Below are 14,827 nucleotides of genomic sequence, written 5' to 3'. Positions count from 1 at the left end.
GCTGCCAGCCACCCGGCAATCAGCTATGTGCTTGTAAGATAACTTTAAGTCAGCATCATGAGAATGTGATTAGGACTCACCTCCAACTCACAAGGGTGAAGGCCTCCCTCTACCCCTAGAAACCCAGCCTGCCAGACTTCTTTTTAAAAAATTTTTAAAAAGATATTTGAAATACAACTTTATTCTAACTAAAAGGAATGGGAATGACAGTTAACAAACCAAACATCAACACTGAATATTGTGATGTGACTGTAGCAGTCTTGTAGTTGAATTTCAAGAAAGAAAAATGCGTTCCCAAACAGCTAGATATGTGGGTTCAAAAAAAAAAGGTTTTTAACTGCCACACTCACTCCGAAGCCCATTCATCTCCTTCAGCCTCCCACAGATGAGCACATTCTGCTTAGCTATGTAATAAGAGCGGCAAACACACTGCTCCACTGACGTCACAGGACAGTTGCCTATAAAACTAGACTTCTGACGCTGGGCTCAAGCTTCGTTCTCTCACAGGTCATCATCTTCATCTGGGAGAGCGGTTGTCTGCGCAACCTCTAAATCATGCTCATACTGGGCTGCCAAAGCTGGGTCCATAACAACCCCTGGTGGGGCCAAAGCAGGCATGGAAACAAACTCCAAGTCAGGATTGCCAATGAGTTTTCTAGCAAGCCAAAGGACGGGCTTTTCAAAGTTGTAGTTGCTTTTGGCAGAAATGTCATAGTACTGAAGGCTCTTCTTTCGGTGGAAGACAATGGATTTTGCCTTAACTTTCCTGTCCTTAATATCCACTTTGTGGCCACACAGCACGATGGGTATGTTTTCACATACTCGAACCAGATCCCTGTGCCAGTTAGGCACATTCTTGTAAGTAACCCTTGAGGTTACGTCGAACATTATAATGGCACACTGGGCTTGAATATAATAGCCATCTCTCAGTCCTCCAAATTTTTCTTGACCAGCTGTATCCCACATGTTGAATTTGATAGGTCCTCTGTTAGTATGGAACACAAGGGGATGGACCTCAACACCTAAGGTAGCTACATACTTCTTCTCAAATTCACCAGTCAGGTGATGTTTCACAAATGTCGTTTTTCCAGTACCACCACCACCCACCAGTACGAGTTTGAACTGGACTTGGGGTTCTCCTTGGGCGGCCATCATGATGGATCTTCCAGAAGCGTCTCCGGGCCGCGTCTGACAGGGATGGAAAGATGGCGGAAGCCTTTTTTTTTTTCTGCCAGACTTTTTAACATGAGAAAAATGACTCATCCTCAAACACTCTCTTTCCATTCGCTGCTCCTCACAGTGTTTGCTTTATGCACAAAGTTCAAAAGGGCCATGGAGGTCATTTGATTTTCATTCACACACCTTAGCTTTCTATGGAAGCAACACATGATACCAAAGACAAAAATTACAGTTATGAGCAGCATTGTTAGGCTGGAACCCAGGCAACGAGAAATACTTTGAACCCAAGCATGCGGATCTAATACTTCCATGCTATCCACCAATTGTTTAATCATATCAGAGCAAGGAGATGCCTCGAGTCTGTCTTTGTATGTATAGAAAATATCCTTTTTTTAGCTGATTAACATCTAATGAAATGTTTCCCTGAAACACTTGAAAATGTTTTCTAATCAAATCCCAATCGTGCAATGTCTTTTTGTATGAGTAAGGGGTTATGCAGAAATCAGTTACGTCCCAATCGCACTTGGGCATTAATCACACTTTGGCATTAATTGTAAGTCCATAATTTGATCTCCCATCCACTGGACAGTCTGCTGCAGCTCCGCTACTTTCTCCCCCAGTTCATCATCCACCTTTGTCTGAGCGGCCCAGGGCTGATGTGAGTTCACTTGCCACTTTTAGAAAGGTTCAGTTTTGATGGACTCTTGTAGAGTTCCCCCAGCGATGGCTGCATTGGTGGCAATGGCTATGAGTCTAATTATAGCTGTGATGACCATTCCCATGAACCAGCCAGGGTTTTCCCGCATCTCCAACACCACTTACATCATGAAGGATGAATCTGGACTCCTCTCCCATCTGCGTTTCATCTCCACCGGGATCCACACCCCCATCCTGCTCTTTAGGACGAGGATGCTGTCTTCAGAATGGTTTATAAGCAGAGCACGGTTAATGCAAGTGAAAAATTTACAATAATGGCAAGTGGCACTGCGAGCAGTCTCATTTAAGATGATGTTTCCTACAGCGAGCACATAAGGCAGCTTTACACACGAGAGTATGTATCGAGTCTCATTCTTGTGAAAATCATAAGTATAGCCAGACTGACTGGTGCCAGTACAGCTTCCCACATATCCTGTTAAATGCTTAGTGGCAAGCGGTAACTTCCACAGGTCCCACTGTTCAGGTCCCATCACAGGCTTCAGTAACCTGGGGCGGAAGAGGTGCAAGGTGTCCTCCATGCCAGGCCATTAACCTTGACCTGGTTTTGGCAATGCCCTCAGGGGTCTTTTGCCACTCACAAGTACAGACATAATCACATGAGGTGATACTGGATTCCTCTGAGCAGTTAGTTAGAAACTTACTGTGGGGACCCCAATCAAAATAGTCACAATGTCACTTCTTAACACCTTTCTATGTGGCCATTTGAGTCTGTCAGCTCATAACTTTACAGGTTTCCATATCTCCTCCCTCTTCCATAGTGGTAAAGTTGGTCATATTCTGCCAATATTTCACTCATTATCATGTAGAAGCCATAGCTGGTTTCGTTAAAGACCAGCCAGTTATTCCATGCCTGAGAATTTACAGTTAAGTAACTGGGGCTGTCACCCACACAGAAATACAGAGTTTCAAAACCCTGAGTGAAATTAAAATTTTTGCCTTCCTCATTGGGGTGTCTGGCTATTAACTCCCAGGGCACAGCATCAGCTTCCTTCCTTTCTTCTGGGCCTTGCTGGCTGAAGAGAAATCCACCTATCTCCATTGCCTGTGAAAACAAACAAATAGGCCCCTCCCTTCCAGGTGTCAGCAACCTGGGAACAGAATCATGGTTAAGACTAGATTGTTCAGTGGAGAGGTCTGAGGGGCCGCCCCAATCCCAACTATGTGGACACCTGCCCCTCCCCCTAGAAGAATTTATTTCAAAGGACAGCAGCTCCGGGAGAGGGACATGTCTGATCAGAGCACATGGGAGCAAATGAAGGGGGAGGAAGAGAGGAGCACATCCTGGCCCACCAGGCCTTGAGGATGATATTCTCGCTCAGAGCAGCCAATCCACAGAGAAGACCACATGGCTAGTCCCATTATGAGACATAACATCCATCACTGATCCAACGCCCCACAGGGGACAACACTGGAGACACAGTGTGGGAATTCCACCTGATCTGATTGCACCACACCGAGGCAAAACACTGAGGATGTGGAACAGAACAGCAAGGGGAACAGAGCAATGAAGTCCCCAAAGAGTACCAAAAATAGACTTTGGGGCCAGGGCTTGGCACCCCATCAGACTCGACTGGAAAACATACCTAAAGGCCAACAAACAGTCCTTGTACTAACTACAAGCTTTTCTTTCTTGCTGTTGTATTTTTTTTGTCATTGGCTTGTTGCTGTGTTGTTTTATTTTGTTGCTTGGTTTTGCTCTGTCTTGTTTTTGTGCATGTTATTATCTCCACAGGTCTGTCTAAATAAGATAGGCTGGTTGAACAATCTGGAGGAGAAAACAACGGGACTAACAGTTTTTTGGGGGACATGGGAGAGGGGGAGGTGGGGGGAAAGGAAGAGGTGTTAACAAACCCAGGGACAAGGGAACAACAAGTAATCCAAATTGGTGGTGAGGAGTGTGTAGGAGGCCTGGTAGGGTGTGATCAATAGTAATGTACCGAGAGGAATTACTGAAACCCTTATGAAAGCTGAACATGATAGTGGGACAAGAGGAAAGTAAAAGGAAATAGAGGAAAGAGCTAGGAGGCAAAGGACATTTATAAAGGTCTAAATAAAGGCATATATATGTAAATATATTTATATATGAGAATGTGGAAATAGATGTATGTACATATATGTATAGATTTAGTATTAAGGTAGCAGATAGACATTGGGCCTCCACTCAAGTACTCCCTCAATGCAAGAATACTTTTTTCTATTAAACTGGCTTTCCATGATGTTCACCTTCCTGACACAATCGCTGAGGACAAAGCAGGTGCATAAGCAAATGTGGTGAAGAAAACTGATGGAGCCTGGTTATCAATAGATATAGCATCTGGGGTCTTAAAGGCTTGAAGGTAAACAAGCGGCCATCTAGCTCAGAAGCAACAAAGTCTACATGGAAGAAGCACACCAGCCTGTGTGATCACGAGGTGTCTAAGGGATCAGGTATCAGGCATCATCAGAGTAAAAATTTGTATCATTGTGAACGAGGTGGAGTGCGGAGTGGAGACCCAAAGCCCAACTGTAGGCAGTTGGACATCCCCTTATGGAAGGGTCTCAGGGAGGAGACGAGCCAGTCAGGGTGCAGGGTAGCAATGATGAAACATACAACTTTCCTCTAGTTCCTAAATGCCTCCTCTCCCCTCTTCCCCCACTATCATGATCCCAATTCTACCTTACAAATTTTACATCTAACCAATCAGGGCTGTCCTACGATGTGTATCTTTGAATAAGCCTTTTAAAGACCGTGTGCAAAGGATGTGGCATGAATGGATGTCATCTGGTCAAGCCTAACTAACAAAAGGAGGAAATCTCATGAAGCCTGACATAGAGTTAATAGCAAAGTGGGTTCGAGATGCATGGGAAGACATTCCAGAAGACATGGTGCGACGTGCCTTCCAGAAATGCAGTATTAGTAATGCTATGGATGGCAGTGAAGACTGCGCTTTGTATGAAAATGACAGCAGTGATGGTGATGACAGGGATCTCAGGACAGTGTCTATGATGACCTCACACCAGCTGAAGCTCTGCATTGGGATACGGATGATGATGAGGAATCCAGTTTTTAAGGATTTTAAGTCTTTACATTTTAGCTTGGTTGCTGATTGAGCTCAGGGAATAGTACTCTTAAAGTATCATTGTTGATACCTTATTGTTTTTGTTAAACCTATTTTCCACTTACTGTGCTGGTTAAATGACTTGTCCTTTTATTCATGTTTTTTATTAAAAATAAATATTTAAATATATTACCCCACTGATGTCTCAATTTTCAGTAATTTTATTATCATTTGTTTTGATTATTGAAACACCAATAGCTTCTGCATTTTCCACCCTAGGCTTATACTCGAGTCAATCAGTTTTTCTGGGTTTCCCAGGTTAATATTTGGTACCTCAGCTTATACTCGGGTTGGCTAATATTGGAATATATGTGGTATATTAACCTAACTGCATCTGCAACAATTTACTTCCCAAGGCATTCTACTAGAAAGCAGGCTATTCACATCCCTGGTCTATAGTCAGAGGGAGTTCACCAGAGGCTTAATCCATGTGTATTTCCCCTTCACCTTTTTTTTCTTTTTTAAACCGAAAACAACTTTAAAACAAAGGTGGGGGGGGGGCGGAGATCAAACGATAAGATCTTACATTTAATGTCTGCCATAACCCACCCTACAATGCTGCCTGATAACAAATCCTTAATTATTTTGGTGCTTAAATTATCCCCCATTTACCAGTGGGAGCCTCTTCAAGCTTGCTCCCTTGTCATTTCTTTTCTTAATTAAAATATTTATTTTGAGCTAATTATAGATTTGTATGTAGCTGCAAGAAGCAACACAGGGCAATCACGTGTACCCTATAACCAGTGTCTCCCAATGCAACCAGGGCCTTGGCAGGAATGGTAAAGCCACAGATTATTTTAGGCCTTCACCACAGGCTCCCTCCTGTACCCTTCGGCAGCCACCTCCACACCCCTACTGCTCCCCACTACACCTTCGACCTCTGGTCTCCCCTGCTCTCTATGCACTATAATCTCCTGTGGTACCATTTTATCATTTCAAGACTTTCAAAAATTCAGAATCATAGTCAGGAGATTGGCTTTTTCGCTCTGCATAATTATTTACAGATGCCCGTTGGTTGCTGCATATCAGTAGTATGTATTTTTATTTTCAGGCATGCAAATAGCACTTCAATGTAGATAGTATGTAGTCTTTTTTGTGTGTGTTATTGTTTGAAGTGAACTTGTTTGTCCCAAGACTCCAAGTCCATTTCAGTTTCACTTTCCTCCTTTCTTCTTTAAGCCACTCAGACCACTGTTCAGGTTTGAGGGCTAAGGAATCTGGGGGGGCCCAATTACCACTCTTAATAATTTCTGATTTAATTTACAATTTCTGGCTTTCTTTCACATCTCTGAATGACTCCAATATCAATCTGAATTCCTTGAGGACTTAGGTTAAATCTTCCTGATAAAAACTGTATTACTCTTTCAAGCAGAAACTCATGCGAGGGTTTCTGAGCCTTCTCTTGGTTAGTCGAACTTTCTGCAGTGAGGACAGAGGCTGGGCTTTTGGAAGTTTGGCCAGCTCTGGTCTCCTGTTGTGAGGTTGGGGATACCTGTGATTGCTGCCATTGGAAGATTCTTTTGCTGGGTTAGGCAGAGGCTTTGCCTTCCCCACTCTGCTGGGCGGGGCTTGGATCAAGCTCCTTTCTCTATTTCCTTGCTGGGAAGCGTTTGTTAATGGAACTCTCTTACTGTTGAATGAAGACATAGACTTGCCCAGTGAGTTCCTTTTCTGCAGTGGGCACTAAGTCCAGATACTTTTAAACCTGAACTTGGTGGCCTTGGCCCATGCTCTGGTGCAAACCTCAGCTCGTTTTCTTGCAGCCAGGCTGCTAGACCTGCGCTCTCTACACTGTCTTGGAAGATAACCTGTCCTTCTGCAATTAAATCATTTTCCTTTATTCCTGGTGTAATCAGCTCCTTCAGTACAACAGATTCTCTCTTAAAAAATGATTAACGGAAAAAAAAAAAAAATTAAAAAAAAAAAGATTAACGGCTCATAGAATGTAAGAAATAAATAAACAAACGAGAAGTGTAGCAGCCAAATAAAAAAGATTAACTATTTTTAATTTAATCATTTATTGGGGGCTTGTACAGCTCTTATCACAATCCATCCATCTATCCATTGTGTCAAGCACATTTGTACATTTGTTGCCATCATCATTCTTAAAACATTTGCTTTCTACTTGAGCCCTTGGTATCAGCTCCTCATTTCCCCCCTCCCTCTCTGCTCCCCTCCCTCATGAACCCTTGATAATTTATAAATTGTTATTATTCTGTCATCTCTTACACTGTCCAACGTCTCCCTTCACCCACTTTTCTGTTGTCCATCCCCCAGGGAGGAGGTCACATGTAGATCCTTGTAATTGGTTCCCTCTTTCCAACCCACTCTCCCTTTACCCTCCCAGTATCGCCATTCCCTCCACTGGTCCTGAAGGGATCATCCACCCTGGATTCCCTGTGTTTCCAGTTCCTATCTGTATCAGTGTATATCCTGTGGTCTAGCCAGACTTGCAAGGTAGAATTCGAATCATGATAGTGGGGGTGGGAAGGAAGCATTTAGGAACTAGAGGAAAGTTGTATTTTTCATCATTGCTACATCGCACCTTGACTGGCTCTTCTCTTCCCCTAGACTCCTCTGCAAGGGATCTCCAGTGGCCGACAAATGGGCTTTGGGTCTCCTCAAAAGACTCTTATGTCTTATTTTCTCCTGCATGGGAAGGAGAACAGCCCAGATTGTTCTTCTCATGCAGTTTCCCTCTTTCGTTTCTTTGTTCTTCTAGCATATATCCAGGTTGAGCAATACAGTTTTGGAAGGATGGACACACACTGGGGAACCAAAGATGGTCTATTACAGGAGTGCATTTCTAGAGACTCTAAATCTCGAGGACACAGGCCAGGTAGTCAGGAGCCAATTCTTTATGAGGTGGGAAAGTAAGCTGGGGGAAGATTCATAGCACTCAGATGAAAACTGGGGGGTTAACTTAGCTAGTATTCTTGACAATTTAAGCCAGCCCATAATCAAAGGATTCTCTGTGAGACAGGTTAGAGGGTTTCAACTTACAGCAACTGCTGTGGAAATTTTCTAGTTAAGCTATGTCTTGAAAAACCACATCATTCTTCTATTATTCTTCTAAGCTATGCTATTTTTTTTCATCATAAAATAATAACGTGTTCAATTTTCAAGGCCCCCCCCCATCACCTACAAATTGGAATGCACGTAACATCAACAACAGCAGCAACAGGGACAACAACATGGTGTTTTATATGTCTTTCACATATACCCATCCTCCCAATATATATAATTCAAGGGTAAGTAAAAAAGATTACTATTAGCGTTCCAGGTCACACATGCATGCACAGGTTCAATCCAAACAACATGTATTTTAATGAGTCTGTGCAATCAGTAGACTGTTGCAGACAAGTTCTCTCAGTCATGTGCTTACCTTAGTTTTGTTGTGGAAAAGACTTAATTAAAAGAATGAGTTTGGAGTGGATTCTGCCGGGGCAGTTAAATGAGAAGTAATGTGTTAGACTGGGTTGACCAGAGAAACACATCCAAAGACATTCATATATGTATAAGAAAGAGTGTTATATCAAAGACTAATTGTATATTAAGAAAACATCCCAGTTCAATCCAGATCAAGTCCATAAGTCCGATACTAGCCCATAAATCCAATACTAGTCCATAAATCCCTCTTCGTATTCATGCATCACATGCAATGATGCAAAATGCAGGAAGATCACAGGGCAGTGGGTACAAAGCCTTGTGGATCCAGTGGCAGTGGAAACATCTCCCGGGCTCAGTGCAGGTTTCAGTATAGCTCTGCCTGGCTTCTCAAAAGGAAGGTGAAAGCAGAGGAAGGGGAAATTCCCTCCTTATCAGAAAGTCACGCCCACCAGGAGGCATCAACAGACTGTGACTTGATTGACAGGCTTGACTCAACCCTTATACTCTATCAAGTTGACATGAAATTACGGAGCTGCCACAAAAGAGGTCAACTCAGAAAGCTACAGTGACTTTTTTCAGAACCCCAAAGAGGAATCTTGATAGGTGTTTTTGAAGGACACAAAATAATTATGGGGGTTTATTAGCAAGAATCTTTCAGAGAATTGAAAACTGCATTTGTTAGGTATAAGCCAGGAAATTGCTCTGCGGAATTTTATCCCATAACATGACAGTGTGTCTGCTCCTGCTGCTTCTTCATTTTTTTCATTAGATACTTTATTGTATCAAAGTAACACAGATGGGTCTAAAGGAATCATCTAGACCGTAGCTGGCCACCTCTTAAATCTTGCTCATCAGCCTGCCAAACTGTGCCTTTGTCAGAAATATAGAACCACGCAAAATTTTTTTGGATATCCTTGTTTTTAACTGTTGTGGCTTGCTAAATTAAAGCATCTGGATTAGACACAAGTTCAATGTCACCTCCTTCAAGATTTAACTCATATCTCTGGGCTTGAGAAATAGAAGAAGCAACACCTGTCTTCTTGCAAATGCCCCAGATGCAATTTGTCATCCCAGAAGGTAGAGATTTCTTTCTTTTCTTTTAGTCATTTTATTGGGGGCTCTTACAACTCTTACCACAATCCATACACACATCCATTCTGTCAAGCACATTTATACATTTGTTGCCCTCATCATTCTCAAAACATTTGCTTTCTGCTTGAGCCCTTGCTATCAGCTCCTCATTTTTCCCCCTCTCCGCTCCCGCCTCCCTCATGAACCCTTGATAATTTGTAAATTATTATTATTTTGTCATATCTTACACTGTCTGATGTCTCCTTTCACCCACTTTTCTGTTGTACATCCCCCAGTGTGAGGGTACCAGCCCCTAACACATCATCACAAGCCCGGTAGGTGCAATTATATGTTGATAATAAGCAAAGATTATAGTAAAGTCATAGACAGCATGAGAAATAGAAGAGAGATAATGGAGAAATAATGGAGTCAGACACAAATCATGGTAGCATGCTCACCTCAGCCCCACTTGGTGGTTCACATGGAGAGAGAGAGGGATGCTGATGGCTAACCAAGGCTTTTATATTCTCTGGGGATGTGCAAGCCCCCTAATTACAGGTGAAGACATAAGTCACAGGAAAGGGTTTGTGCTATAGGCAATACAGCAATGAGAGGGGGACAATCTAGGGATATGCACACAATAGGAAGAGGACGGATTGGGGGTACACGTGACAAGATAGGCAAATCCTAGATTCAGGATGGCAGCCTAACTTTGGATGTCACTGAGCAGGTTTGACCTGTTCTCTGGATCGCCATGGAAAGAATTATCAGTAGGGTGTAAACTCCACCTACAGGAACCAGGCTAATGGTCGCAAGCCTTTAGGGCGAAGTAGCCCATTGTCCTTAACAGCAGGACTTCTTGTGGTGGGACCAGACAGTAGTCTGGCAGTTGACTGCTTTCAGGGCGGTAACCATTGTCTGCAAGCAGTGGCCTAAGTCTAACATATATTTGGGGGAGACAACCTGGGAGAAATCTTTCTGTTTCGCACACCCCAGGGAGGAGGTTATATGTAGATCCTTATAATCAGTTCCCCCTTTATAGCCCCCCACCCCCATCACCACTTTCAGCACTGGTTTGAAGGGATAATCTGTCCTGCATTCCTTGTGCTTCCAGTTCCTATTTGTACCAGGGTACATCCTCTGGTCTAGCCAGATTTGTAAGGTGGAATTCAGATCATGATTTCAGGGTGGGGGTGGGGAGGAAGTATTTAGGAACTAGGGGAAAGTTGTATGTTTCATGGTTGCTACACTGCACCCTGACTGGTACGGATTTCAACAGGAGACCCATTCTCCTGAATAACCACGTTGATGGGGAAGTGGACATACACAGACCTCCTTTTGAATCAGAAGTCCAATGTAATGCCCTTGATCCTGATCTGTACATGAATGATTACAGAAAGTATGGACAGTAGCCAGTTCCTTTGTCTTTTCCCACCACTTGTCAATGCGCGCCCTCTTCCATTTCTTTCCTAGGAGACTGAGTTCTACATTGCTGTGATTGAAGTCCCTCTGCAGGGTGCCTCTGAGGCCCTTCACAATAATCATATGTCCTTTCAGGGAAAGGTCGACAGTCTCTGGAAGGTCCACAGTCTGGATGCTGAGAATGGTCTTCATTCTCACAGTAGATATGTCAAAGAGCTGCCTACTTATTCTTTGAGGATAGATAGCTGGAGCTGTCCTGTGAGAATGTCACCAGGAATCCTTACTCCATCCACCCGACAGCCTTGATCCGACTTATTTCTGTTCTCCAAACTCTAAGAACATTTATAAAGAACAAGATTCGAGTCTGAGAATGCCAAAATTGCTGTTTCGACATGGCATACATCAGAGATCACAGAATTCTTTGGAGATAATGCTTGTTTCTGTTAAGTGCCATCAAGTCTGTGACCCACAGTGACCGGATGCACTAAAGAGTGAAAGATCTACCCGGTCCTGTGCCACCCTCACTGTCATTTCCACTTGTGAACCCATTGTTGCACCTACTGTGTTGTTCCATCTTGTTGAGAACCTTCCTCCTCTCCGCTGTCATTTCACTTCACCATGCATCATGAGCTTCTCCAGGAACTGGTCTATCTTGATAACATGTCCAAAGGACGTAAGACAAAGTCTTTGCCTCTAAAGAGCCCCATGGCCTTACTTCTTTCAAGAAGGATTTGTCTGTCCCTTTAGCAGTCCACGGTACTTTCAATATTCTTCCCCAGCATCACAATTCAAATGCCTGGATTCTTCCTCACTCTTCTTAATCAATGTCCAACTTTCACATGCATACATGCAATTGAAAATACCATGGCTTGGGTCATTCCACATATGTGAAATATCAATATGAGACAAATCCCTAGAGATAGAATGTAGATTTGTGGTTTCCTTAGCCTTGGGGAAAGGCCCTGGGGTTAAGGGTTGGGCTACTGATGGCAAGGCTGGTGTTTCAAACTCACCAGCTGCTCCATGGGAGAAAGATGAGACTGGCTGTCCTGCAAAGGCTTGGAATCTGTGAAACCCTCTGAAGCAACTTGAAGGCAGTGGGTTTGATAGTACTTTTACAATTATCATGAAAAAAAAATCACTATGAAAACACATCTCTAAAACAAACAAACAAAAAGAAAATACATCTCTAAAGAAGAAAGCATGGGATCTGGTTAGGAAAATTTGGAATATTTTTTAATGTAGAGAATGAAAAGGTGTTAGTTAATACAAATTTTATTTTATGCTATTTATTGTAGTCCTCACAATATAAAGTCAGTTATTCCCTTTCTTCCACGTGTTTCCATCCCTCCACTTACTCCCACTGCCATACCTCCAACCCATTCAAACTTCTAATTGGGCTAAGGTGTTAATTTTGGATTTTCTTTTTTGATGCATGCACTTATTGCTACACATTGTCCTCTGGATACTGCTTTTGCTGTGTCCCAAAGTTTTTATAATGCTGTGTTTCCATTTGTTTTGCTAGTGTTCCTGTGTTTTCCTGTGTTCTTCTATCTTCTCTTTCTTCTCTCTGCAGCTCTTGCAATCTTTTCCTCTTATCTGTTCAAAGCAGCTGAAATGCGTTTTCTGAACTCCCTCACAGGTAGTTCCAATGCCTTTTCTTCCCCAGGAGGGGCCCTTGGGTCTGGGGATCCTGTGTACTGAGATTGTCCGCTGTGTCTGAGACATAGTGGTTGTGTGTATGTGTTGATCTGGAGGTGAAATGCTTGCCGATTTGGTGTAGCTTTTTTAAGGTTTGTAGGTGGCTGGGTTGTGTGACAGCGAGAAACTGAAACAAAATCTCAACACACACATAACAGACCTTCCCACCCCACCCCACCCCACCCCACCCCACCTCCACTCCCCAATTGGAAAAATGAAAACACAACAAAACAAACAGAAATTCGGAATAACAGCAAATCCCAAAACTAGAGCTGGCTGCAGCTTTCATCCAAGGCCCAGCCCCAAGGTTGTGTGTCTTCTGTGTTTGCCAGGAATGGGAGGCAATGGCTGCAGTAGCTGTTTTTCAAGAGAAAGTGGCTAAGAAGGGAGCAAGGAAACAAACTCCAGAAACCCTAGTCTGTTCTGCTCCGAGGCACATAGGTCTGAAGCAGGGTTGGGGGGTCCATGCCTTTGTTGCAGCTGAGTGAGTGAGAGTCTGGCTGAGCTTCAAAGCAGGTTTATAGCCTCCAGCAAATGAATGTGTGCCTGCACATCTCCATTGTGCCTGGGGCTAGGGGGAAGCTAATGTACTTCATCCTCCCTTGCTTGACTGTCAGCTTAGCCCTCCCATCCAAGGTATGTAGGGGGAGGGGTGCCACTGTTCTGTGCAGGACTATACAGGATCTTAAGTATTTCACCTGGTGGGTGTGGGGGGAAAGGGGCCACCCCCCTCTCTTTCTCCGAGTGTGGAGGATCAGACTGCTCCATGCTTGGAAGATACTGCTTTGTGGATGGTTGGCTCCTTGGGACTTTGCAATGCTTCCTTGCCCCTTTTGACAAATTTTACTCTTCAATCTTCTCAGTTTGGCCCACTCATTTCTGTGAACTGGGAAGTTCAGAACTCACTTTTTTTGCTCATTTTCTGCTTCTTGATTTTTTTTTTTTTGGTTGAAGAGGGTGGATGTAGAGCATGTGACATGACCTCCAACTTTTACCACAAACCAGGATATTTACCTGTAATTTATTGCTAAAAGTAGAGCTTTCTGTTTTATATATTGTAGTGGGTTGATTGGTATATTACCCCCACCCCCACCCACCAACAAGACATGTCACTCAGAATCTCATAATGTGTCTTTACTTTGGAATAAATGTAATGGGGTGTATAAATAAGGTAAGGATTCCAAGATGATGTAATTTGGATTTGGGTGCGCCCAATGGTGTCTCCCCCACCTCCACCCAAAGCCATGTTCACTCAGAATCTCAGGATGTGTTTGTAGCACTCTAGTCAGTTGGGTGCTACCTGAGATGCACAGAAAAACTGCTTAAGACAGGAAATTGAGTCAAGAGGGAGAGCGAGAGGAACTCCTAAGAGAGTAGACCTTCCAAGTGTCTCAGTTCACTGTTTTTATTTGCACACCAAAGGAGGAAGTTTACAAAAGTTCAAATGCAAGGGCTATTCTAGGACACAGTGACTTCAGACTCAGGATGTCCTCAGGGGTCATAGCTAACAAGCATCCTGCAATGTGAGCACATTCGGACCTACCAGAGTTCCTTCTCTCTGCAGCAAGGACTCATCACTCAGCCTTTGCACCAACTTCCCAGCACATGCCAACAGTGACACATTCCAAGCTTTGTACCCAAGTAACCCTCCTGGGGCGGTGGGCGGGGACAGGGCAATGCCTCCTTATGTGGGATATAAGAAAGGCCTTTTCCCCAGCTGGTTTCCCTCAAATGTATGCCAAACCTACGAGTCTGCTTGCCAGCGCATGGTGGAGGTCCGATGTTTGGAGATATCTTCTCTGCAGGCATCAGCCATCCAGGACAATCAGACTACTGTCTGGTCCACCATAGGTGGGGCTCACACCCTATTGATAGAATTGTGATGGTTTCCCTAGAGAGCTTAGAACAGGTCCAACCAGCTCAGTGACATCCAAGGTTAGGTTGTCATCTTGAATCTAAGATCTGCCCACCTTGTCACATATGTATCCTTAATCCCTCCTATTCCTACTGCGTATACCTCTAGGTCATCCCCCTTCCATTGCTGCATTATCTATAGTACAACCCCTTCCTGTGACATATGCCTTTACCTGTGGTCAGGGGACTTGCACGCCCCCAAAGGTATATAAAGCTTGGTTATATTAGGTTTCTCTCTCCAGCCTAAATCTCAGCCTCGGTCCTTGGCTCCACGTGAGAAAGATTTCACGCCGAAGCCGGGCTTGTGATCCAAGTGAATTTAATGAAAGTTCAAA

The 14,827-nt window shown here is 43.6% G+C and overlaps 1 protein-coding gene across 1 annotated transcript; it reads right to left on the bottom strand.

Annotated features, from left to right (window-relative positions):
* Positions 1-501: 501 nt before the first annotated feature.
* On the bottom strand, positions 502-1,158 carry LOC142427711 (GTP-binding nuclear protein Ran-like). Its single transcript, XM_075532852.1, has one exon. It carries the CDS (start codon positions 1,153-1,155, stop codon positions 502-504), a length of 654 nt encoding a protein of 217 aa, XP_075388967.1. The 5' UTR covers positions 1,156-1,158.
* Positions 1,159-14,827: the final 13,669 nt, after the last annotated feature.

The sequence above is a fragment of the Tenrec ecaudatus genome, chromosome 1, assembly GCF_050624435.1.
Source record: "Tenrec ecaudatus isolate mTenEca1 chromosome 1, mTenEca1.hap1, whole genome shotgun sequence".
In the NCBI taxonomy this organism is placed as follows: domain Eukaryota; kingdom Metazoa; phylum Chordata; class Mammalia; order Afrosoricida; family Tenrecidae; genus Tenrec; species Tenrec ecaudatus.
This window is presented reverse-complemented; position numbering and strand designations above follow the sequence as displayed.

Excerpts from the sequence above, each read along its gene's own strand:
- LOC142427711 (XM_075532852.1), bottom strand. The coding sequence starts at position 1,155 with ATGATGGCCGCCCAAGGAGAACCCCAAGTCCAGTTCAAACTCGTACTG.